The 26,212-nt window shown below is 61.7% G+C and overlaps 1 protein-coding gene across 1 annotated transcript; it reads right to left on the bottom strand.

The window, feature by feature from the left end:
- Positions 1–1,815: 1,815 nt before the first annotated feature.
- On the bottom strand, positions 1,816–26,200 carry ULK1 (unc-51 like autophagy activating kinase 1; the record flags this gene model as incomplete). Its single annotated transcript, XM_080717751.1, has 28 exons — positions 1,816–1,871; positions 1,953–2,088; positions 2,600–2,757; positions 3,124–3,242; positions 3,318–3,490; positions 3,581–3,774; positions 4,315–4,458; positions 4,530–4,639; positions 5,112–5,305; positions 5,453–5,709; positions 6,113–6,199; positions 6,281–6,426; positions 6,810–6,935; positions 7,191–7,280; positions 7,446–7,506; positions 8,596–8,743; positions 9,483–9,571; positions 9,833–9,883; positions 10,254–10,336; positions 10,428–10,486; positions 11,173–11,274; positions 11,363–11,436; positions 11,635–11,808; positions 14,396–14,432; positions 14,547–14,579; positions 25,393–25,434; positions 25,510–25,602; positions 26,090–26,200. 28 exons carry the CDS (start codon positions 26,198–26,200, stop codon positions 1,816–1,818), a joined length of 3,147 nt encoding a protein of 1,048 aa, XP_080573877.1.
- Between the last annotated feature and the right edge of the window lie 12 nt (positions 26,201–26,212).

Below are 26,212 nucleotides of genomic sequence, written 5' to 3'. Positions count from 1 at the left end.
GGCCACCTGGCAGAGAACTAATAGCAGGTGACCTGTAAAGGCCCTCCCTGGGGGCCTGCCGCCCCTTGAGGGCCCCTGTGCTCGCCCAGAGGAAAGGGCAGTCCAAACCCCCTTGGGGTTCACAGCGCCTCACCAGGCCGGTCTCCAAAGCCCGCGGCAGAACACCGAAGACAGCAGCGAGCCCCAGGACAGAGGCGACACCGGGTCAACAATTCCAAAAGTTTATTTCTTAACCTGATATTACACAACATTAACGCAAAAGGGAAGACACACACCACGTTCATCTTAAAACAGGACGGAGGCCTGAGCACGAGCTTGTGGAGAACAGGACCGCTCACACACACACACACACACACACACACACACACTGGCCGCACACACACGCGGCCGCCGAGAAGCCACAGGGACTGGGCGGGAGGGGCCCCGCTGCACACGGCCCCCCAGCTCTGGATTCCAGCAGGCCGTAAAGCAATAAATATGAGCACATCACGTGCAGCAAGGTGAGGGGTGGGCGACGAGAAGAAACCAACCGTGGGCATGTCTGTGGGTGTCCGAGCACAGTGGCAAGGCTTCAAGTATTGCAAGGAAATCCACGTGTTTTTGTGTATGTGGCCTGTGACCTTCAAACCCTCGCTGCAGGTGCTACGAACCCACATCTGCCTTAGCAGATACTTGGGTACATTCAAGTATGTTCGGGAAGAGCGGAGGCAAGGCCCGGGCTGGGCAGACCCCAGCACGATACGCCCCAGGCCTGGAAGACACAGGGCTCCGCACCCAATGGCCACCCGGGGCGAGGCCCCCTGACGTCCATCCAGTGGGTAAAGCGTGCCAGGGAGGGCTTGCATATGTTACCCTGCCTGGGGCACCCGGCATCCTGCAGCCCCAGGCAGCATGGTGGGGAACAGCTCAGGGCCACTTTGGCCGCGTACTGCTGGGCCTTCCACCTCCGCAGTGATGCCCAGCCCGCTCTTCCAAAACAGCTTCCTGAAAGCCTAAAAGTTTTCATTAAAGGAAAAATGAGCTGCAGAAAAATAAGACACGTGTAGGAGTAAATAGCAAAGTATGACGACATCTGTGTGGGTTTAGACAGCTCGGCGCCTGAGGCCGTCCCCAAGAGCATCTGAGGGGGCTGCACCTCTCCTGGAGGGAGCGGCCGGTCCTCCCAGGACAGCCGGTGCGCGCGTGCACACTCCGGGCCGCTCATATGCACACACATATGCGCGTATGTACAATGCCTTGGTTGTGCACGCACACCACCTCGGTGTGCACAGTGTATGCGTATGCACAACACCCTGGTGAGCAAGAGATGGGTTCCCAGCGGCCCGCGCCGTGGGCCGCGGTTCTCTGGCCTTTGTAAAGTGCTGGGTGACTCTCAAGCTGGGCGGGCGGCCTGGAGGCCTCGAGGGAAAGTCCTGTCCTGTCCTGGGTGAGCGACTGGGCAGTGCAGCGGGAGGAGCTCGCTTTGGCTTAGTCAGTAACGCTGTCTCAGGCCGCCCGGGCCTCGAGGGTGGCAGGTGCCCCGATGCCCATCTGCCACCTCCAGCACTTGCGCCTGGCAGAGGCAGCCAGAGCACAGGTCTGGGCATCCCTGCCCATGCAGAGCCAGGTGCTGCACGTCTGTCCGGAGGAACAGGCAGCCGAGGAGACAGGAGACACCCCGGTGGGGTTCAGACCCTGGCTCCTCAAGTCCCCACAGCAGCTCAGCACCGTACACGAGTGCCAGCGCTGCAGGCTGTCCCAACACCAGCCAGCACGCGGACCCCACCCACGGGTGCGCAGAGGGCCAGCCCCTTGGGCACAGCAGCCAAGCAGCCGTCAGGCACAGATGCCGGTGAGCAGGGCCGAGAGCCTCCTCTCGATACACAGCTTGCCTGCGGGGAAGGGGAAAGCAGAGGCAGGTGGGTGGGCAGGCCCCTCCTGGCCATCTCCACCCCGGGGTGGGGGGCACTCACACTTGGCAATGTTTTCAACGTCTGCCTGGTCCGTGAGCATGTGCTGCAGCCCCTCCAGCAGCAGCAGGGCCTTGTGGTAGCGTGGCACGCAGCCCTCCCGGTGCTGGAACATCTCATCCAGGGCGGCCGACTGCACCTGCGGGCGAGTCGCAGCGCTGCAGGCCCAGCACACCTGCGCGGGGCAGGCACCAGACTACCGTCCCTGGGCTTGAGCAGGGCTGGGCTCACGTGGCCCGGGCAGTGGGAGCCATAGCTGCAAAGGCGGCACAGAGCCGGGCGAGCTGGGTAATAGCGTGGCCGCCTACTGTGCGCTTGCCAGGGTGGTCAGGGGGAAACGGCTGGAGTAAGACCCACGCGCCCACTCGTGCTCCTGACACGGCCATCAGCAGCAATGCCACCTGGCAGCTGGCGGCCACACCTGCCCGAGGGGAGAGAAGGGCGGAGGGCGGGGGCCCACCCGTGTGCTCTCGCGGGCTGGGGCTCCATAACACGTGTGAATCATCTCAGAGAGAGGCTGCCCCGAGAACAAGCAAGGGGCACCGGCGGCCAGCACCAGCGCCAGGCAGCCAGGTCTCACTGTAGCGAGGACAGCCCGGGAGGGGCGTGGCCAGGGTGCCATGTAGCCGAGGAGTGGCCAGAGCCCGTACCATGTGCACCGCGTGGCTGAGGATGAGCCTCTCGGCCGTGACGCCGTGGACGCCGTCCAGTAGCCGCTGCTTGTCCAGGAAGAAGCGCTGCAGCCGCAGGCTCAGGCTCTGGCAGGACACCACGCTGGCCTTGTACAGCTCGTTCAGCTTGCGCACCACTGTGGGCCGAGGACAGCTCAGGCCGGCCCAGGGACAGGCCGCGGACCACGCAGGCACGGGGCAGGGGACACCACTCCCAGGGGCGGGTCTGCACTCTTGGTGGGGGAGTCTAGGTGGGTGGGAAGCAGCCCACCGGCTGAGGCTGGCAGGGGTGGAGGGCCTGCACAGAGGGTCCCCTCTGGCTGGAACATGCCTCCCCAGCCCTCAGGGCACAGTGGGCGCGCACCGTGTGCAGGGCGGCTGGGACCCAGTGCTGCGTCCTGCACACGGGGCCCCTGGAGCCGCGTGCTGGCTGCTCCTGCCCAGCCCGGGCACCCTCCCTGCTCCAGTCCTTGGTCCCCTCCCAGCAGTGGCCACGCCCTCACCCTGCTTCACAGTGGACGACAAGCAGAGTTTGCCGGCCCGGATCTGGTCAATGGCAGTCTGCAGGCCCGAGGACAGCAGCTCGGCCACCTTCAGGTAGAGCACCAGCTGCTCTGCGAAGCTGCGGGGCAGCAGGGGTCAGTGGCGGGTGGGGCAGGGCCAGCCCAAGCGTGGCCCCGGGCTGGGCAGCACCTACCCCCACTCGCGGCTGAGCAGGCTGATCTGGTCGGCCACCACGCTCTCCTGAAGCTGGTGCTCGGGGCCCCCGGGCCCCTGGACGGCGCTGCCCTTGAGGGCGGCGATCTCCAGGACGTGCTGGGCAAACACCAGCGTGAAGCGCAGGCTGTGCAGGATCTCCGTGTGCTCTTGCTGGGGAGGGGGGGCAGGAGAAGCTGCAGGCCCGGCCCCGCAGAGCCCCCCAGAGGGGACCCTCTCCTCACCCGGCCACCCGCCACTCACCTCCATGAGGGTCTCCTCAGGGAGGTCGGGGGCCTCAAAGGTCACAGCCCCCTCCAGGTTGGCGGTCAGGGGGTCAGCGAAGCTGCAGCAGTGGCCAGCAGCGGGCAGCTCGGGGGCGGCCTCACCACAGGCCCCGGGCACCAGGTGGCGGGCAGAGCAGGAACCAGCCGAGCCCAAGGAGCTCGAGGAACCCACTGCGGGAGTCAGCTGGTGAGGCCGGCGGTCCCCGGCCCCCAGGGCTCCACCCAGGGCCATAGGGGCTGGGCTCGAACTCCACTGCACCCAGCCGCAGCAAGGGCGACACGGGGGCCCGCACCCAGGGCCTGCAGTCTCCCCAACACCTGAGTCTAGATCTGCCCACGTGGGTGGCTGAGGCCATGCAGACACAGGGAAGGGCAGCCTGCTGTTCCGCCGTGGGACCGCATGGGGGGCAGAGGGCAGGAGGGCCACCACCTCTACTGTGGAACTCATGCCTGTGTGGAGACCCAGAGTCCCAGCCCACCCAGATGGCCTTCCCAGGCAGCAGGACACGCAGTCTGCACCCTTGCTCCAGCCTGCCCAAGGTGCATTCTGGGAGCACCATGAACCTTGTCCTTATCAGTGGCCAAAGCTACCTTGGAGGTGGGTACTGAGCCAGATCCCCTCTGCCCATCCCTGGACCGGGGGCCAGAGTCAAGCCCAGAGCTTAGGACCTCCAGCCCTAGGGTGCTACCCCAGCCCCACCTAGCTCTCACCTGAGAACATCCTGGTGCGGGGGCCCTGGGGTGGCGTCGTCCCGCTAGGAGGAGAGCCCACAGTGAAGACCACAGGGGACGGGCTGCTGGCACCCCCAGCACGGGCTCCTGCATGCAGGTTCCCTCCAAAGCCAGCAGAGGGTGCTAGAAGACAAGGAAGGCTCAGGGCTTGCCCTGTGGTGACCAGATCCCCCCACTGGAGGCTCCTTACACACCAATCTCCATGGGCTTCTCCTGCAGACTGTCCGTGCTGCCCGAGTCTGAGGCCTGAGGTCCAAACGCGGCCTTAAGCAGCAGGTCAGTGAGGCGGCTGGTGCTGAAAGAGCTGCAGGCAGACAGGAGCGAGGAGGTGGGCATGTGCTCCAACAATGGGCCACCCCGCATGCCCAACTGGCACGGCCCACCTGCCAGGGCACCCAGCACACCCAGCCCACCTGCCAGTCCTCCCAGCACGCCCAGTTGGCACGGCCCACCTGCCAGGCCACCCAGCACACCCAGCCCACCTGCCAGTCCGCCCAGCTTGCCCAGTTGACATGGCCCACCTGCCAGGCCACCTGCACACCCAGCCAGCACAGCCACTTGGCCGAGTATTGGCTCGGGGCAAGCAGGAGCAGCAATAGTAGCCCTCAGTCCACTCCAAGAGACATATGATGCTACCCCGCCTCACAGATGGGCACTCGGAGGCCGGGAGCAGAGTGGGTGGCCATAGGGCACCAGAGCAGGCCCGGCTTCCTGGGCACTAGACACGGAGTCAGGCGGAAGCAGGAGACCAAGCCTGCACCCTCCACCCCACTCACCGGCCAAAGGGGCCCCTGGTGTCCTCAGAGGGCCGCAGGCCAGAGCCCAGCTGCTGCCCCTGGAAGGGCCCCATCTCCGAGAGGTCGGGCAGGGTGCGGTTCCGAGGGGGCGTCACCACCACGCCCTGCCGCGCCAGGAGGGTCAGCAGGTTCTGGGAGCTGGGAGCCTTGGGGAAGTCGAAGGAGGACACGGCCTAGGGCAGAGCACAGTGCTGAGAACACCTGAGCAGGAGACCAGGCCCAGGGTGCACAGGGGCACGGACCCAGCGGTCCAGGACCGGCCACTGCGACCCAGCTCCTGCCCCAGACTCCTCAGTGTCCCAGAGGCAGGGCTGGCTTACCTTGGTGGGGGAGCCCAGGATGGGAGGTAGGGGGTTCCGCTGCAGAAAGTCGGGCAGCTTGGGTGAGCCCCGCAGGGGTCGGCAAGGCTGAGGCCCAGGAGGGCTGGCCTGTGGGGGGCTGAAGGCCATGCCCAGCGGGTCCGTGGGGGGCTTGGGCAGTTTGGGTCGGACAACGTGCAGGTCAGACAGGTTGGGGGCACTGTGCAGACGGCAGCCCAGCCCAGTGCTGCGGGGGGAGTGCTCAGGCACAGAAGCACCTGGGGACAGAGGAATGGCTTTCTCAGCACCTCCAGTCCCTCAGTCAGAAGTGCAGGAGATGACAGAACACAGCCATGGCACCAGGCCCAGCAGCCACCGGACAACGGCTCTGTGGACCCCGGCTCCACTGATTCCTACGTCCTCTACCACTCGCAAGAGTGGTGCCCTAATTCTACTCTGCACCCGGAAAAATGGCACAGAGAGGCTAAAACACCTGCCCAGGCCACACAGCTGCAGTGGAAGGGTTGTGAGCCAGCAGGCGGCCCTCAGGACCCGAGGCAGCTCCTACCCTCTCACCTGTGAGGCACAGCCACGACAGCAAGAGGGGCCCTGAATGAGGGAGGCCCTGGACCCCACCCCACCACCCACCCAACCCACAGGTCCAGGCGCAGACGCTCCTACCTGCGCGCGGGGACCGGCCAGCCCGCATCTCTGCTCCTTGTGGGGAGGATGCCCTGCTCCAGCAGGGCCGCTCAGGAATGGTTCCCACTTGGAGGAAGGAAAGGGTCAGACCAAGACAGAGAGCAGGCTCTCCACAGCCCAGGAGCCACCCCCAGCCCACAGGCTCACCTTGTGGAGACGGTGTGTAGGGCCGGCCCCCGCCCAGGGAGAACTTCCTGGCCAGGGCGGCTCCATCAGCGTGGGACGGGGGCGACGGGCTGGCCCGGGTGAAGCCCAGGGGGCTGGTGCTGCCCGACCTACGGATGGCGGCAGACCTGCGGCCCATGGGACGGACAAAGGTGAGTAGCAGGCCCCACAGGGACCGCAAGGCATCCCGCCCTCCCTTGCCACGCTGCCCAGATGCGGGGTGGTCCGCTGGGTGTGCGCTGGGGCCCAGTCCACCTTCTGCAGGGCCTGATTCCTTGGGCAGGCCTGCCAAGGCAGTCCCTGCAGGCACAACCCTTGCTTAGGCTGCCTGCCTTCTGTGACTGCAGAAAAGCACCCTCCTCTCCACCATTTAACTCCTGACATTTGCAAAACTGACTGGGTACCTTACTGATACCCAGCACTCTGGATTCCCAGCAGGCCCAGGGAGAACAGAGCAGCCAGGTTGAGCTGCCCGCAGCGGGCGGGACGGGGCTGGGTGGGGCACACTCACCGGGGTGTCTGGTGCTGGGTGGGCGAGTGCAGGTTCTGCTCAATGCGCTGGTAGTTGTGTACCTGAGTGGGCACAGGGATGGGGACCGAGGCGCCATACCTGCTGCTGGAGAACGGGCCAGCCCGGCTGTGGGGGAAGAGAGGTTGCACTCAGCGCACTGAGACTGCTCAGCACGAGGTCAGGACTGGACACGGGGAGGCCGCCTAGGCCCCTGGCCAGGTCTGAACCCAGCCAGAGCGAGGCGCTGGCAAGAGGACAGGGAGAGTGCTTGGGGGCTCCCTACCCGCCTATCCCTTGGCCCACAGTCTCCCACAGGACCCTCCACGTGGGGCTGGGTCCAGCTGGGTCTCGACACACAGGAAGCCCAGCCACCCTGCTTACCCGGAGGGGCTGGGCGAGCTGCTGCAGGTCGGGGAGGGAGACGGGGTCCGGCCGTGGCTCTCCAGCCCGGCAGAGGCGACCAGCGAACTCCTGGCAGGCAGAAGACAGGCAGGCACTCAGGCCAACGTGGCACAGGGCCTTGCCCCCACCTGGCCTGTGGGGCCCAGCAGCCTTGGTCCTCCCTGACTGGGCTCCCCCAGGCAGAACACTGGCCAGCCTGCAGCCTGGGCTCACCACACAGAGGGCAGAACTCACCCGCTGCACAGCAGGCTGTCTGGCGGAGGCTTGGCGCTGGTGACCTCAGCCGCCATATCACCTGTGGGAGACGGAATGCACCTAAGCAGGGCGCCCTCCTGGAGCCACACAGCTCCTGGCTCGGCTCCCCACGGGCTCTGGACCAGAGCCTGGCAGTGTGGGCCAGGCTGGGAGAAGGAGCGTGGGGTCGGCTCCTGGAGGCTACGCACTGCACCACCTCCATCTGTCCTTACGCAGGACCTGGCCTCCTCCCGACCTCTGCCAGCTTGCAAGGCGTAAGTATGAGAAGGCTAAGGTCTGACCCACTCAAAACCCACCTGAGGACAGCCAGGCCCCGGCCAAGAAGCTGCTCAGCCCTGGCCCCAGCGAGGCCTGGCCTGAGGCTTAGATGGGTTTGAGGCACCCGCCCTCTGCAGAAGCTAAGCCGACTAGGAACACCAGGGGTGCACACGAGTCTGCTCACTCCTGGGAGACACCAGGCCTCGCCCACCCAGAATGTGAAGCTCTGGCCCCAGAGGAGCTGAGGGCCCGGCCAGCAGCCCAGGCCTGAGCACCTTTGTTAAGCAAGTCCCAAGCAGTCAGCCGAGCTGCTTCCAATAGGCACAGACAACTAACTGTCCGTGGCGTCGGGTGGTGAGAGCTACGCTAGGTTGGGGACCGGGTGGCCAAAGAAGAACCCAGATGAGGTGAGGGGCATGACCAATTGGGGGAGCTAGGTGTAGGTCTCAGACCTGACTGCCCACTGGCCACCTCAGCACCCTTCTGAACTCTGGGTGCCCTTCAGCGGACAGATATGCCCTGACCACCCCGGGACTCCTGGAGTCCAGGTGCCCTTTAGCAGAGTCAGCCTAGCCAGCAGCTAGGCTGGTACTGGGCGCTCCTAAAGCCTATCTGACTGCCCACTGACCACCCCAGCATTCTCCTGGAGTCTGGGCACCCTTTACCAGTCAGCCTGGCCAGCAAGCGTTCCTAAAGCCCATCTGACTGCCCAGAGTGGAGAAGGGGGATGGAGCACACACACAGGCACTGTCTCCATTCCTAAAGCCCATCTGACTGCCCAGAGTGGAGAAGGGGGATGGAGCACACACACAGGCACTGTCTCCACCCACCACAAGCACCACAGGGCTGTCTGCCAGCCACACAGCCTGACCTGGAAGCTGGGCCGGGACCATGACGAAGTCGTCTGTGTCGCAGGAGTCCTTGCTGCTGCCGCCCGAGTCCCGGGAGCCGTGCAGAAAACCTGCAGCATCCGCAGGCGAGGTCAGCGTCTTCTGCATCTGCGGCATCTCCCCCAGAGACTGGAGGACAGAGGGCCAGTGAGCCCAGACGCCGGGAGCAGCCACACCCCGGCCCAGGCGCTCCCTTTCCTCTCCTGTCCCCACGCCCCTTGCTCCTTCCCCACTGGGCCGCAGCCTCCCCGGCGCTGCCCCACGGAACTGCCTGGGCTCCCAGGAAGCCCTCATACCGCCGCTGCCGCCGCAGCACACATCTTGTCTCCATTTCTACCACAAAGCAAACCAGGCCCCCGGGGAAGGCAGCCTGGTGCGTCTGCTCCCAGTGGGCACTATGCCAATAAGTGTTTGGCTCACGCAACGCAGAGTCCAACCCCAAGACCCGCAGAATGTGGGTGCCATGCAGGAGGCTCTGCCGAGGAGCGCCTCACACAACGAGCAGCCCCAGGCCGTCGTCACCTGGCCAGAACCCAGCCCCAGCCCCTCCCTGCCCTAGACCCCCGGGCTGACACGTAACGCAGTCGGACCCCAACATGGGCACAAGCCGCAGACCTGGCTGGCCACTCCCAACCCCGTGACCTCACGGGGTCCACGCGCTGAGCAGGGGAGGGCCCCAGGACTCAGCCCACAATCAGGCAGCCACCGCACAGTACAGCCATGGTCAGACTCTGAGGACCGGACAGCTGACGTGCTGAAAGTATCCGCCTATTTCCAAATGGAGTTCGTTCTGTGTTGCCCGTGACTTGTACAGAAAACACTCCCAAGGCAGCTGTGCGCAGCCGGGGGGCCGGAGCTGGCAACTTACCGGCGGGGAGGCGAGGTGGGAGGTGGAGCTGCTGCTGGAGCTGCTGCCGGACCCCGAGCTCGGGTACGAGGGCACCGGCACAGGCGGGGCTGAGGGAAGGGCATGGTCAGCCTGCAGTGCTCTGCACCCCAGGGCCGGCCCCGCCCACTCCCCGACTCAGCCCTGGCCCACACGGCTGGGGTCAGCAGCGCCCACCGCACCAGCACCACAGCCTCAGGTCTGCAGAACTGTGCACGGGCCCCCATAGCCTTGGGGTTCAGGCTGAGCAGGTCCAGGTGCCCCACCCTCCCCAGGCCCCCAAGACACCCAACCCAACCCAGGGCAGCACCACAGGCCCTCAGAGAACTCACACTTCTTGATAGAGGCACTGCCATCCAGGAAGGGGTGATGGAAAAACTCATCTGCCAGAGAAAGGGCAGTGCCTCAGGGATGCCCGACCCCGCCTGGCAGGCCCCAAGCCGGGAGCCCCAGCGCAGCCCAGGCCAGCACACCCGCCATCGACAGGGTTCCCCCCGCCCTGCTGCTGGGGAAGGAGTCCAGTGGCTGGGGACCCGCTCGCGCTGCCCCCACCTGGGCGCCACCGTGGCCGGCAGGAGCCTGGGTGCCCAGAAGCAGGCTGGCTGCCGAGGGCAGCAGAGGAGCACCTGCTGCTGAAGCAGGGCTGCAGGGGGCCAGTGTCCACAGGGCCTGGGGCGCAGGGGAGAAGCTAGCCAGGCCCGACCCAGTGAGCAATGTGTAGGGCTCCCGGTGTGAGCGAGCGGCCAGGCTCACCGAAGTCCATGCGGTCCTTGTGGTTGCGCTGCAGCAGGGCCAGGAGCAGCTGGCGCAGGGGCGCTGAGGTCTCCCGAGGGATGCTGGGGAGAGATCAAGGCAAGGGGCCTTGGGGCTGGCGGGCCCTGGGGGACCGACCCAGGCAGCAGGCGGGGGCGGGGGCGGGGCACTTACGCAGGCACCAAGGTCTTGTTCCTCTCGTAGAAGGAGCGCAGGTCCTGGGGGCTGCTGGCCTGGTGGGACGACAGCATGAGCCTCCTGTGCAGCCTTGCCTGTCCCACACCACAGCCTCAGCCAGGACCACCGGGGCCCGGGCCTGTGACCACATGCCGCACCTCCTTCCCTGCATCCTGGCAGGCCGGCCCCCCAGGGCAGCCCAGGGCGCTGGCTGGGCCACGTGCGTCTCAGGGGCCCCTGCCCTCAGGGTGTGCCCTCAGCGACCACCGACTCCGACCCCAGTAGCCGGGACCAGTCTCGATGGCCGGCAAGCTCAGGGCGGGAAGGCGGCTGGCCTACCGCGCCTGGTTACACACAGCCCTGGGTCCTCTGGAGAGCCACCACGGTGCGGCCCTGTCTTCCAGATAGGGAGACACCCGAGATTGGGAGTCACAACACTACTTCATGGGAAGGGAGGCCGGGAGGAAGGAAGCCCACTCGTGCCCATGCACGCACTCCTCACTACCACGGGGTGAGGTGGCGTTCGGCTGCCTGCCCAGAGGCCCATCTTAGCCCTGGGCAGGAGATGTCCACATGGCGGGGGCTGGGTGGCAGAGCAGGGAGTGGGTATCAGACCACTACTAAAGAAACTAGCAACTAAGCTTTGGTGTGCCGTGGGGACAGCCTCCCACTGCAGCCCCCAGCCCACGCTGGCACCAATGGCCCCGGCCGGCCCCAGGCGGCCATGCACCTCCCTCCCCACCTGGAAAGGGGCCTTCCCCGTCAGGCACTGGTACACGATGGTGCCGATGCTCCACAGATCCGCCTTCCCGTCGTAATGCTGGGACATGATGACTTCCGGGGCCTGTCAGAGCAGTGACCATAGCAGCCGGCACCCCGTGGGTCCGCGGCAGGGGGAAGGGCTGGGGGAAGCAGCAGGCGGGGCCACGCACCATGTACATGGGAGAGCCGCAGAGCGTGGCCGCCATGGTGTTGCTCTGGAGGTACCGGGCGAACCCGAAGTCAGCTGCAGGGGACACGTCAGGTGCTCAGCGGTGCGGCAGCGGAGGCTATGGGCCCGGCCAGCTCGGCAGCCCCTCTGTGCCCTTCTTACCCGGGGCACCCGGGACTGAACCCAGGGGCGCGCTACCTCCAAGCACCCCCAGCCCTGCACTGTGGACGGGCCTCGCTGAGCAGCCTGCCTGGCCTCGGCCCGGCTCCTCACCGATCTTGACGCGGATGTGGTTGGGGCTGGCGCGGCGCCCCCCGGGGTTCGAGAGCAGTATGTTCTGGGGCTTCAGGTCGCGGTGGATGATGCCCTTGCTGTGCAGCAGCCGCATGGCGCCCGCGATCTGCTGCAGGAAGAGTCTGATGGTGTCTTCGCTCAGGGTCCGCATGGCTGCAAGGAGACGCGGGCTCAGGGAGGCACCAGTCCCCGCTCCCCGATACCCCAGGGCGCACAGGGCCGGCCCGGCTGGCAGCAGCCAGCCATCCCACAGCAGCCACTCTTGGGAGCCAGGGAGGGGGCCGGCCCCTCCTGTGCTCGACTGAAGCCTCTGTGGGCCGCTTAAGGGTGCGCCTCCATGTGGCCCCAACACCAACAGCTTTCCATACTCCTGAGAACACCCTGCTCCTCCCTCTGGGTTTGTTTGTTTACTTACTTATTTATTTGTGGTACTGGGGATGGAACCCAGGGGCATTCTACCTCCAAGCCACGCCCCAGTCCTATTTTTTTTTTTTTTTGTGGTACCGGGGATTGAATCCAGGGTATTTTCCGTCCAAGCTATACCCCCAGCCCTGTTTTTTATTCCCTTTTTTTGAAACAGGGTCTCACTGAGTTGCAAAGGGCCGAAGAGGCTGAGTCTGGCCGTGAACAGTGATCCTCCTGTCTCAGCCTCACAAATGCTGGGATTACAAGCAGGCACCAACATGCCTGGCCCCCGGCTTATTCTTTATTTTAAAGCAAGGCCTCACTAAGTAGCTGAGGCTGTCCATAAACTGCAATTCTCCTGTCTCTGCCTCCCAAGTACTGAGATTACAAGCATATGCCATCGTGCCCAACCCTCTGGGTTTATTCTTATTTTTATTTGCATTTTTCTGGTACTGGTGATTAAACCCAAGGAGCGTTCTGCCAGTAAGCTATATCCCTAGCCCCCCCTTTTTAATTTTGAAACAGGGTCCCGCTGAGTTGCCCAGGCTGGCCTTCAACCTGCAACCCTCCTGCCTCTGCCTCCCAAGCTCACTGGATCAAAGGCCTGTGCCACTGTGCCCAAATCACTTTCCCATTTGTAAGTATCCGCCTATGCTTTTCTGTACCTCCTCAAGGCAAGCACTAGATGTTACCACCAGCTCTAGATGAGCCAGGGCTCTGGCCCACCGTGGCCCCCTAGAAGGTGAACGACTGGGGGTGACCTGCAGGCAGGCCCTGATCCCTCTGCACCAGGGGTCCGCCCTACAGTGGGCTTGGCTCGGCAGGGAGGTCGTGTGCAGGGTAGCTCCTGCAGCCCCAGCTGGGTCACCGGAGGTTCAGGGTAACAACCTCCCTGGAGAGCAGGTCACTGAAGCCCAAGACACCACCTAAGGAGACCATGAGGACCATCACCTAGGCCAGGTGGGCAGAGACCCCAGGCGCACCTACCTACCCTGCAGACACACTGATACACCCCAGGAGGGGCCTCCAGAAGGGGCGAGGTTCACACCCTGTGAGAGCGCAGACCCAGACCCTCCTTCCCGTGTGCAGCACCAGGCTCGCCCAGCCTGGCCACAGAACCCACACTGGCGCTCCACGCACGAGAGGCACACAGGTGGGGGCCCGGCCCTCGCTGTTAGTGATTGCCCTGCAGGACACCTGGCACTCACACTTCCCTGCCCCAGGCCAGTGGCGCCCGAGGCTGGCCTGAGGCCAGTCCTACACCTGTGGGGCTGAGAGCTGGCCAGGAACCGCCCAATGTGAAGGTCATGGCCCAGCAGGCAGCGTGGCGGCCACGGGGACGAGAGCAAACACTGGGTAGAGAGCACGGTGCAGGCACGTGGGCCAGCTGGCCACGCAGCTACTGGCTCCCACTGTGCCGGGGCACCACTCACAGCCTAGAAGGCATGTCCCCGCCTGGGGAGGAGCCTGGACCCCCGCGTGGGAAGAGCCTGGAGCAGAGGGGTCAGCATGCTGCATGCACAATTGATCCTCCCGCCTGAGGAGAGCAAGAAGGGGGGCTAGGCAGTGATCGGAGGCCCAAGGGAGCCCACCTGTCCTACCCTGCCCTGCAAGGTCTAGGGAAAGGGGCCACACCCAGGCGAGTGGGGGCCTCCGCACCAGGGGCCATCCCTCCCGGCCTGAGGTGCCCCATCACAGCAGACCCAACAGACCATGAGGTTGGCTCCTCCTCCCAGGTGCTGGGCAGAGCTCTGGAACCATCTCTGACCACCTCCCCACCTCCTGTCCACCAAGCACCCTGTGGAAGGGCTGCAGGACACCCCACTTGACATCACAGCCCGTGAGCACCCTGGATACTCAGGACCCTGCCACCACCTGGCACCCCCCCCACTTCGTGCTCCTGGCACCAGCTCTGGGGCTTCCGCCATTCCCGCGCAGCCGGGCTCTGTGGGGCATACTTTCCCCAGCCTCTGCCCCCAACAACCCTCCCTGCACCCTTTCCCCTGCAGCACAGGGGGAAGCTGCCCACCCTGCCAAGAGGCAGTCTAAGGCACAGGCACCTTCTTACCTGCAGGCCGCTCACCACTGCAGGCCCCAGCCCGCCTCAGTCCTGCTCAGGGCCGCCCTCCCTCCCAACAGAACGTCCCTTCTGCAGAAGCAGAGCGCTCTGCCTGTCCAGGCACCGCAGTCTCCCAGCCTGCAGGAGGCACTGGTAGACAGTCGTACAAGGGACGGGTGACAGGCAGCATCCCAGGCCGAGCACCGGGGAGAAGGGCTGAGTCACCAGCAGTGGGAGCCCATGCTGGCCCTGGCCGGCAGCCGCGCGTCCACTCACTGTGCAGGTAGTCAGCCAGGTCCCCGCCGTTGCAGTACTGCAAAGACCAGCGCCAAGCCGTCAGGGCACAGCGGCCCCAGCCCAGCCCGCGCGGCCCCCTCCGGGGCTGCCAGCACCAGGCACCAATCCACCCACAGTGCCAGGGACTCACCTCCATGACCAGGTAGACGGAGTTGGCCATTTCCTGTGAGAGAGAGAAGCGGTGAGCAGCAGAAGTGCTGTCCATTCGAGGAGCCTGGTGCTGCAGACCACAGCCGCCCTCCATGCCCATTGGTCCTCAGGGCTCCTGGAAGGGCAGGCTCGGCCAGCCGGTGCAGCCTGCTGGGCCAGGGCCCAGGCAGACGGTGGCAGGGAGACGGGCCTGGCCAGCTGGGCCCCAGAGGTAGTGTCCATCATGTTTCATGCCATGCGCAACATGGGCTGGAGTGGTAGGACAGCCACTGGGCAGGCTTGGTAGGGTAAGAGCTCCCAGACCGGATGCCCACCAGCACCCTGGGAAGTGAGTCCTGGCCAAGGGGGCCAGGTGGCGGGAAGGGCTGAGCCTTAGGTGTGGGCTGGCCTTCAGGCTCTCTGACCCTCGGGCTCAGAAACAAGGACAGAGGCGGGTGGGGGCTGTGGGGCTGCTGACCCCACCTGGTGAAGCCACCTGGTGGGGCGAGGCTGCTATGGCCCCAGCCCCAGCTCTCCAGGAGCAACCCGGGCCTCCTCCCACCACACCCAGCGGCAGGGCCAGCCGGCTTGCTGTTCAGCCAGGCTGGCTCACCCGACCGAGGACAAGTCCTGGCCATCAGCAGCCACGGTCTACCACTTGCTCCTGCAGCGCCTGGTCGCACACTCCCACCCTGCGAGTCTCTCTGTCTGCGAGCCAGACAGAGGGGCGGATGAGCACAGGGACAGGTCTGGGGCAGCCTGGGGACTGCAGGGGAAGCCTTGGACACCACACCCCTCCTTCCTGTTTCCTGTGGCCAGATACACAAAGGCCCAGGTCCCAGGGCTGAGGGAGAACCCACAGCCTGCTCCCCGGCAACTCCAACCCCCTAGCAAAATGTGGGGGACTAAGGATACACTCATGAGCCCCAAAGCTGAGTGGGGAGCTGCAGGAGCAACTCAGAGGCCCGTGGGGACTGGGCACAGGCTCACCAGGTCACCCCAAGTCCTCAGACGTGTGCCCTGCCCCCAACCTGGCAGGAGCAAGGACCCCTGCTCGGCCACGTGGCACTCAAAGGCCTGGGCTACATCAAACCACTCCCAGGAAGCTAGGGCGAAGCCTCAAGTGCCACGAGCCGGAGGGCAGTGTGTCCAGGCAGCACTGCTCGGGTACCCAGACTCACAAAGCAGGCCTAGGTCCACCTGCCTTGGCCAGAGTCCCAGGCTGACCTCGCCTGCCCCGCCCAGGCAGGAGCGGGAACCCTGGCCTAGCCCCTCCACCCATGCCTCCCAGACAGCTGGGGAGGAGAGATAACGCCGCCCTCAACCTAGGCTGTGGGAGCAGGGCTCAGACAGACAGACATCAGGACAGAGGTGGTCAGGGGCCAGGATACGGGGCGGGCAAGGGGTATCAGGGCAGGAGGAGCAGAGATAAGGACCCAGAAATAGCTTCAGGGGCAGGGAACCCACCCCGTCCCTGCCCCCTCAGGAAGCCTGCCCAGGAGCGTCACACCCCACCAGAGCAGCCCAGTCCTCAGTGGCCCACTCCCCAGCTGACCTGGGGAGCCAGGAGAACAGGAGCGATGGGGCCGTGGCCTGGGCACCGGTGGAGGCAGCCTTTACCCCAGCAGCCACTCCTCCCACCCAGGCACCCCAGACCCACAGCCCCTTTACGCCAAGGCCCTGTGCCTGCTCCCTGCCCCAGGGTTAGCGCGCCCCCACTCCATACCTCCCGGGCCCTGGTCTCACCCCAGGGTCACCGGGCACCCTGGCCTGCCCTTCTGGAGACCCTCCAGCCTCCTCACTAAACTCTGCCAGGCTATCCACTGTTCTTGGGCCCTTGGGGGCTGTCCCCAGGACTCGCACTGGCTGCGCAGCCTCGGTCAACCTTCCTCCTCAGCCTCTCTGGGCTGGAGACAAGCGAGGCTTTGGGGCAGGGAGGAGGCCCAACTGGGGACCCCACCGCCTCCCTGCACCAAGGCCGTGCCCCCCAGCCAGGCCTAACCTGTTCACTCTGCTCGGGGGGATCCTGGGAGGCTGGCGCCAATCCTAGACTGGGCTGCTCACAGGCCCCTTCAGATGAGCAGCACAGGCCCAGAAGTTGGGGCACGCCCAGGCAAGCTGGCTCCTGTGCCCATCCCAACTCTGCTAGTGCCAAACCAGGAGCTGTCTGGGGCTGCAGCGCCCGCCCAGGCACCCCACGCTGCCTCGGGCCCAACCACAAAGCGGGCAGGGCCTCCAGCTCCTAGGTGTGGGGAGCTTTTCAGAGAGGCGGCACCCCCAGGCCTATCCTCAAGTCCCCCAAGGAAAATGGTTCTTGGGGACCCAGAGGAGGGCTAAAGCTAGAAAGCAGCCTCGGTGGCCACAGCTGACCTGCCCACCAGCCCATGCCCACCCAGAACCCAGACAGGCATCGGGTTCCACCCCCAGCCTCTGTGCAGCTAAATTTGGTTTTCACAAGCTCCCCTGGGGAGCAGAAACCAGGCAGGCTCGGCACCCAGCCAGCCTTGGACACCCAGAGGCCAAGAGTGCTGCCCAACACGTAGCCCCCAGGCCGTGGTGGCAGGTGGGAGCTGCCGGCCCCTATCTTGGGGCAGGTTTGGGAACACGTCACACTCTCAAGCGCACAGGCTGACTGTGTCCTCACCCCAGCCTGGCAGGCAGGATCCATCCTGTGTAAAGGGAGGAATGGGGCACTGGGCCGGCCCAGTCACGGTGGCCCTGGGGCAGAGCAGGCCTCCAACAGGGGCCCTGACTACACTGACAGGCTGTCTAAAGCGTGGTGACACCACCCGCACACACAAGAGCTCCAGGCAGCAAGGCAAAGCCTTTGAGGGCCATGGATCAACGCCCTTGGGCCCTGGCCCGCTGCCCTCCACGGGTGGCACGCTGGCTCAGGGGCAAGCTCCCAGCAGCCGCACGGGCGCCTGGGCACGTAGGAGGCTGCGCGGCCCCAGGCCTAAGGTGCTTTGCTTAATAAGATCCCAGCTCCCCACCCTGGCCGCCTGGCTCTGGTCTGGTGATCCTGGGCTGGGCTGGTGGGCGGGCAGGCAAGGCTGACCTACTTAACTCCTCCAGAGCCAGCCTTCTGGGTTCCAGAAGGCAAGGAAGCCACAGCCAGGGCCCGGACACAGCCATGCGGCCTCCCAGGGGCCGGGCTTTTCTGGACAGCACCCAAAAGGGAAGGGAGGCTGGCCCCACCCTGAGGAGGAAGTCCACCCCCGTCCCAGCCCGGGGTGCCTCCTGCGGCTGCCCATCACTCCCTGCCCAGGTCTGGCCTCTGCAGCTTGGGGAGGTTCCAAGACTAGCACTGTTTACTAACCAAGGACCTCGGGAGGCTGGGTCCCGGCCCTACTGCAAAGCCTTAGCTGGGGCAGGCAGGACCCTCCAGAAAAGCAAGGGAACTGCCAGGCCACAACACTGAATTCTGCTCACCACCACGCGAGGCCTCCACAATCTAGTGAGACCTCATCTCAAAATAAAGGATAAAAAATAGGGTTGGGGGTGTAGCTTGGAGGTAGACTGCCCCTGGGTTCCATCCCAGGTACCGCAAAAATAAATAAATAAATAAATAAATAAATAAATAAATAAATAAAAAAAATGGGGCTGGGAAAGGAGCTAAGAGGTAGAATGCCCCTGGGTTAAATATCCAGTACCACACACACAAAGATAGACACACACACAGACACACACACTCACAGCAACAGAAAACACAGAGTTTTGCAAGCAATTTGCAGAGCTGCTTTGCCACAGCCATGCTGGTGCCAGCTTCCAGGGTCGTCACCACCTGCCTGTACACCTCACATAGATGGCAGCCTGGAAGGCCCTGCCTGCTGCCCAGGAAGGGTCTCCGCCAAGCCCCACAGGCCCAGCGCACGGTTGCAGAAGGCACTCCCGACTTGGGCCTCAGCTGCCAGATGCACAGGGAGCTGGGTCTGTGTGTGGGGCCCAGGTGAGGCACAGCTGGGCAACCTGGCGAGGTGTCTGGCAGGAGGGAACCGGCCGGACGGCGTGCTGGCCTCCAGGGTCGCCCTCCTATGGGGTGCAGTGCTAAGCGCAGATTCTGTGCCCTGATTCCAGCAGCACCCGCTCTCCATGGGCGCCAGTCAGTCAGGAGCAGCCCACCACACCACACCGGGAAGGGCCACCCCGCTGCCTCAGCAGGGAGACCTGGTGCTCCAACAGCTGTATGCAAGGAGACTGGCCAGCATTAGGAGCAGAGATGCCAGCACTGCAAAGACAAAACCAGCACCAACATAACAATAAAATAACCTCAATGCCGCACGCTTGTAATCCCAGCACTCGAGAGGCCGAGACCAAAGGATCGCGGTTCAAGGCCAGCCTCAGCTCCTTAGTGAGGCCTCTGCAACTTAGTGAGACCCTGTTTCAAAATAAAGAATAAAAAATAAAAGCCAGAGCTGGGCGTGGTGGCGCACGCTTATAATCCCCGCACTTGGGAGGCTAAGACAAGAGGATCGCACAGGTTCGAAGCCAGCCTCAGCTGCTTAGTGAGGCTCTCAGCAACTTAGTGAGACCCTGTTTCCAAATAAAATTTAAAAAGGTCTGGGAGTATAGCCCGGAAGTAGAAAGGTAGAAAGCTTCTGGATCCCACCCCCAGTACCACCCAAAAAAAAAAATAGAAGCCAGGCATGGTGGCGCACACTTGTAATCCCAGCATTCAGGAGGCTGAGACCGGAGGATCACGGTTTGTGGACAGCTTCAGCTACTTAGTGAGGCCCTCAGCAACTCAGTGAGACCCTGTTTCAAAATAAAGAATCAAAAAAATAGGGCAGGGGGTGTAGCTCAGAGGACAAATGCCCTTGGGTTCCACCTCCAGACCCGCAAAAAATAAAAATAAAAATAAAAATAAAAAGTAGGGCTGGGGAGCTGGGCGTGGTGCACAAGCTTGTAATCCCAACATTTGGGAGGCTGAGACAGGAGGATTGCGGTTTGCGGACAGCCTCAGCTACTTAGGCCCTCCACAACTTAGTGAGACCTTGTTTCAAAATAAAGAATAAAAAATAGGGCAGGGGGTGTAGGTCAGTGGTCAAATGCCCCTAGGTTCCATTCCCAGTGCCAAAAAAAAAAAAAAAAACAAACAAAACCAGGGCTAGGGGTGTAGCTCGAAGGTAGAATGCTCATGGGTTCAATCTCCAGCACCACAAAATAAATAAAGACGGGTATGGTGGCACACGCTTGTAATCCCAGCATTTGGGAGGCTGAGACTGGAGGATCGCGGTTCTCAGCCAGCCTCAGCTACTCAGTGAGACCCTGTTTCAAAATAAAGAATAAAAAATAGGGTAAAGGGTGTAGCTTGGAGGTCAAATGCCCCTGGGTTCTATCCCCAGACCCGCAAAAATAGTAATAATAATAATAATAATAATAATTTTAATGGACAAGAAATGGCATGGGGAGCTGGATGCAGCTCGGTATTTGAGGGCGTGCCTTGCATGTATGAGGCCCTGGGTTTAAACCCTAGTTGTATAAAAAAATTTAAAAAAGAACCTGGGAGGACTGTTTGCAATCTATCACACAGGGCCTTCCTCCGTGTAAAGCGCTCTTCCAGGTCAAGAACAGTGACTTCTGTACAGCGCTCACTACTGAGCAGGCACAGTGCTAAGCACTTAACATGCCATAAACTCAAACTGCCATCAGAGCCATAAATAACCCTCCTTATTTATGGGGAAAAAAAACGCACCAAGAGCTACTACTGACCAAGGCCACACAGGTAGGGATGGCACAGCCAGGAAGGCCGACTCCTCCACAGGCCATAACCACGACCCCATCCGGCCTGGGGGAAAGGGTCCCAAGGCTGCTGGAAACACCTGCCAGCACCGCAGGCATTCCCAGTCCCCAGGCACACGAGACACTGAACCTCGCTCCTGACACACAAAACAGCCACTGGAGGCACCGTGCCCATGCCTACGTGGCCGGACCAAAAGCCGCACGCTGATGCTGGCGAGGACCGGAGGGCAACTGCCACCAGTTACCAACTGAAAACCTGCAAGCCTCCAGCCAGGGAGCCTACTTCTAGGAACCCGGTCCATGCGCACGCGGCAGAATTCCAAGGACAGTTGCGAGGACGTCCTGACGCACCAGAATCCCAGAACAGACTGCGTCCCTCAGAGGGAGGCTGGCAAAATCAATCGCAGACAACAGGCCATGGGCACCAGACAGCCACAGAGACCACAGCCACAACCGTGACAGCGGCCCACGCCTGCGCCCCAGCTCGCGGACCCGAGGGACCGGGTCGGGTGCAGCCTGCTCCCTGCTCGCTGTGGACCAAAGCAGTTGTGTGAAGGAATCAAAAGACTTCTCGCTGACCCAAGACACACGCAGTCAGAAACACCCACAGCAGAGGACAGCAGGCGTGGCATGGGGGAGGGGCATACATCGCTGGGTGGGTGCGCAAAGGAGAGGAGAAGCTGGGCGTGGGGGCACAGACAGGACCATCACAGGTTCGAAGTAACTTAGTGAGACACTATTTTGAAATAAAATAGGGCTAGGGGTGTAGTTCAGAGGTAGAATGCCCCTGGGTTCAACTCCTTGTACCACAGGGGTTGGGGGGAAAAAGACAGTGGGAATGTACCCAGACAGGCATGGACAATAACCTATGACGACATGCCCTTCTTTGGGGACTTCCTGAGCAACATCCCCTGAGGCAGGGTCCAGCTAAGTTGCCCAGCCTGGCCTAAAACTTGCCCTTCTCCTACCTGTCTCCTAAATAGCTGGTATTACAGGAATGTCCCACTACACCAAGCATATCACCTGTTTTTAAAAGCAAATCAAGCTGGGTGTTGTGGTACATGCCCATAATCACAGGACCTGGGAGGCTGAGACAAGAGGATCACAGTTTCAAGGCCAGTCTCAGCAACTTAGCAAGAAACTGTTTCAAAATAAAAAACAAGCCGGGCGCGGTGGCGCACTTTGTTTGTAATCCACTTGTGCTTGTAATCCCAGCATTCAGGGGGCTGAGACCGGAGGATCGCGGTTCGCGGACAGCCTCAGCTACTTAGTGAGGCCCTCCGCAACTCAGTGAGACCCTGTTTCAAAATAAAGAATAAAAAATAGGGCAGAGGGTGTGGCTCGGAGGTCAAATGCCCCCGGGTTCCATCCCCAAACCCACAATAAAAATAAAATAAAATAAAAAAATAAAAAATAAGACCGCGCATGCTTGTAATCCCTGCGCTAGGGAGGCGGAGACAGGAGGATTGTGCAGGTTCGAAGCCAGCGTGCTTAAGAGAGCCTGTTTCATATGTGTGTGTGTGTGTGTGTGTGTGTGTGTGTGTGTGTGTGTATGTCTGGGAGTGTAGCCCAGAGGTAGAAGGGTTTCCAGGAACCCCAGTACCACCAAAATAAAAAATAAGCCGGGCATGGTGGCGCACGCTTGTAATCCCAGGATTCAGGAGGCTGAGACAGGAGGATTGGGGTTCGCGGACAGCCTTGGCTACTTAGTGAGGCCCTCCGCAACTCAGTGAGACCCGGTTTCAAAATAAAGAATAAAAAGTCGGGCAGGGGGTATAGCTCAGAGGTAGAATGCCCCTGGGTTCCATTCCCAGATCCGCAAAAATTAAAATAAAAAAATAAAAATAAAAAATAAAATAAGCCAGGTCTGGTGCACACGCTTGTAATCCCAGCATTCGGGAGGCTGAGACAGGAGGAAACACTATGTAGTTAAGACAGGTTCACGGCCAGCCTCAGCTGCTTAGTGAGGCCCTCTGCAACTCAGTGAGGCCCTGCTTCGAAATAAAGACTAAATAAGATTCGGGAGGCTGAGACCAGAGGATCGCGGTTCACAGACAGCCTCAGCTACTTAGCGAGGCCTCTGCAACTCAGTGAGGCCCTGCTTCGAAATAAAGAATAAAAAATAGGGCTGGGGGTGTGGCTTGCAGGTAAAATACCCCTGGGCTCCATCCAAAGGCCTAGGGGTGTGGCTTGGAGGAAGAATGCCCTTAGTTTCAATCCTGTACCTAAAAATAGATAAATAAGCGGGCATGGTGGTGTATCCTTGTAATCCCAGTACTTGGGAGGCTGAGACAGGAGGATCACAACTTTGCAGCCAGCTTCAGCAACTTAGCAAGACTGTTTCAAAATAAAAAATAAAGCCTGGCTTGGTGATGCATGCTTGTAATGCCCGCGCTTGGGAGGCTGAGACAGGAGAATCGTACAGGTTCAAAGCCAGCCTCAACTACTTAGTGAGGCTCTCAGAAACTTAGTGAGACACTGTTTCCAAATAAAATACAAAAAAAAAAAGTCTGGGAGTATAGCCTGAAGTAGAAAGCCTCTGGGTTCCACCCCCAGTATCAAAAAATAAATAAATAAATAAATAAATAAATAAATAAAAAATAAAGGCCAGGCATAGTGGCACATGCTTGTAACCCCAGCCCTTGGGAGAATGAGACAGGCGGATCCCGGTTCACAGCCAGCCTCAGCTACTTAGTGAAGCCCTCTGCAAATTAGTAAGACCCTGTTTCCAAATAAAGTAAAAATAGGTCTGGGAGTATAGCCCGGAGGTAGAAAAGCCCCTGGGTTTCACCCTCAGTACCACCAAAAAATATAAATAAATAAAAAATTTAAAAATTTAAAAAAATACTGAGCTTGGTGGAGCACGCTTGTAATCCCAGTGCTTGGGAGGCTGAGACAGGAGGATCGCACAAGTTCGAAGCCAGCCTCAGCTACTTAGTGAGGCTCTCAGCAACTTAGTGAGACCCTGTTTCCAAATATAATATAAAATATGGCTGGGAGTGTAGCCCAGAGGTAGAAAGCCTCTGGGTTCCACCCCCAGTACCACAAAAAATAAAAAATAAAAGCTGGGCATGGTGGCAAATGCTTATAATCCCAGCATTTGGGAGACTGAGAAAGGAGGATCACAGTTCACAGACAGCCTCAGCTACTACTTAGTGAGACCCTTTGCAACTCAGAGACCCTGTTTCAAAATAAAGAAAAAATAGGTTTGGGAGGCTGAGACCAGAGGATCACAGTTCACGACCAGCCTCAGCTACTTAATGAGGCCCTTTACAACTCAGTGAGACCCTGTTTTAAAATAAAAAATAAAAAATAGGACTGGTAGTGTAGCTCGGAGGTAGAATGCCCCTGGGTTTCATCCCCAGTACTGAAAAGAAAAAGAAAGAAAAATAGGGCTGGGGTATACCTTGAAGGTAGAATGCACTTAGTTTTCATCCCCAGTACTGCAAAAAGAAAGTAAAATAGGGCTGAGGGTATAGTTCTGTAGCACAGAGGTAGAATGCCCCTGGGTTCAATTCCTAGTATGCCCCAAGAAGAAATAAATAAAAGCAAATCATGCCTGGGGGTGTAGTTTAGTGGCAGTGTGTATGCCTAGTATGCCAGAGACCCTGGGTTCAATCCCCAGTACTGCAAAAACAAAAATTTGTAAAATCAAATTACTTTTTTCTGGTCCTGGTATTTATCTCCAAAAGCCTTAGGCTCTGAGGGACCAAGCCTTCGCACCCCAGGAGGACAGTGGCAGAGGGCCCCGGGAGGAGAGCCCCACCCCCACCCGCCTGGGAACCCGGGGAGAGGCTGGGCTGGGCATCTCAGCACTTCCTTTGAGCAGGGGAAGCCGCAGCACTGCCAGCGCTGGAGGAAGTGGCAAGAGCCCACAGTCAGGTGTGCGGCCCAGCTAGGATGGAGCGGGACCAGAGTGGGCTCACGGGACGCCAGCCCTGCAGGGGGCGGGGGAGTATGGGGCTGGTCACCCCCAACCCAGCTGACTATCTCCCCAGGCTGAGGGGCCCACCCCCAGCCACTCAGACACAGGAGGTGGGCGGAGGGGCGCAGGCCAGGCAGCCACCTAGCCCTGCATCCCTCAGGAGGCACAAGAGGGGAGAGGAAAGAGAGGGGAGGGGAGGGGCCTGGAGGAAGAAAAAGGGGCCAGCCAGGAGGGGGAGGGAGAGAAGGCAGGAGGGCAGGCAGAGGGCGGCCTGGGGAGCCAGAACACAGTGTCTCCCTGCCTTTCCAGGTGTCCCTGCCCACAGGTCACCTCATGTGGAGTCCCAGCCCCCAAGGCCACAGCAAGGAGGGCGGGGCAGGAGGTCACCAAAACACAGCCACCCCCGGGACTTCCCTCAGCCAGGGCTGGTCCTGCGGCCCCAGTAAACAGGTTTCAAAACCATTAGTCAGCACTCTGTCAGGTCAACCTAAGCCTTGGGCCCTGGGTCCTGGCCCCCAGCAGGGAATCAGGGCTCCCAAGCCCTGCAGCCCCCCCCGGGGAGGGGGCCCTAGGGGTGGGGGGCCACTGGGGAAGCTGGCTGGCCAGCCGGCCTTCCTGCTGGGTCAGCCGGGCTGGGGGTGGCCTCATCTAGCTGCTGAATCCAGCAGGCCCGGCCCCGGCTGCCAGCGAGAAGGAATCTCCTGCGGCCCCTCCTCCTCGTGCGTCTGACGCAAGAGAGACGCTGGCCAATACCCGGCCACTGGAGCAATGTCAACAAACACCCGGCCAGCCAGACAGGTGGGCCTGCCTGGGACACCAGACTCAGGGGCACTGGGTCAGACACGAAGGGGGGTGTTCCCACGGGGGAGGAGGGGTCCCCACACCATCTGGCAGCACAGGCTCAGTACTCTTCCCCACCTCCCTGCCCGGCCAGCCACACAAGTTAGGGGCCCTTCAACACCCGGAGGAAGCCAGGCCAGACTGGGCTGGAGAGAGGGTCTCCAGAGTCCTCCCTGAGGCTTCAAGGCAAGACCAAAGGCGCCCCGTCCCCACCTTCAGTTACCCCCTCCTTCCCCTCACACCTGCACACCCGCTGCCCACAGGGGCTCCAGCATCGGGCAGCCCCGGAGAGTGACAGGACCCTCCTCCCCACCCCATAGCATCTGGAGGCCCGCCTTACCTGGAAGTCGTACAGCGCCACGATGTTCTCGTGTTTCAGTTCCTAGGAGAGAAACCCAAGTTTTCAGGAGCAGGCAAAGGCTGGGCCACCCCGTCCCCTCTCGGGGCACCAGCTCACCTTGAGAATATTAATTTCTTTCCCCAGCAGTGTCTGGGACTTGGCGAGGTTTTTCTTGTTAATGCACTTGACAGCGACTTCCAGGTCGTGCTTCTGAAAACCAAGAAGGGACCTTCAGATCAGGGGCCACCCTAAGGGCTGCCCCTAGGCTGGGACATACTGCCAAGAGGGCTGGCTGTGAGGGCTCAGAGTAGGAATCCCGGAGGCAGCATGGGGGGGGGGGGCTAGGTTGGGACCTCGGACCCCAAGTGGAGCTCCCAAGCCGAAATTTCTAGGGCTGGGGCCCCACAGAGAGGGTTCTGAACTTGTTTCCTGGGCAGGGACCCCGGGTAAATTTCCCAAGCTGGAACCCCAAGCTGGGGACTCGAGTAGGTTTCAGAAACTAGGGCCCCGGGATGGAGACCCCGGTGAGCTTCGAAAACTAGAGTTACAGGCTGGGGTCGCGGGCAGACTTCCGAAGCTGAAACCCAGGCTGGGGTCCCGGGTGGGATTTCCGGGACTGGGGTCCAGGGCTTGGGGTCCAGGGCGGATTTCCGAAGCTAGGGCCCCCGGCTGCCGGCCCTGCTGGAGTCTCACCCACCTCGCGGTGGCGGCCCTTGAAGACCACCGCGAAGGCGCCGTGCCCGATCAGGTCCTTGCGCGAGAACTCGAACCTGCCCACGGTCTCGGTGCCGCCGCGGCCGGGCTCCATGGCGCGCGCGGG

This window comes from Muscardinus avellanarius (genome assembly GCF_963383645.1).
Source record: "Muscardinus avellanarius genome assembly, chromosome: 21".
NCBI lineage: Eukaryota > Metazoa > Chordata > Mammalia > Rodentia > Gliridae > Muscardinus > Muscardinus avellanarius.
The sequence above is the reverse complement of the archived record's forward strand: the minus strand, read 5'-3'. Positions and strand labels throughout refer to the sequence as shown.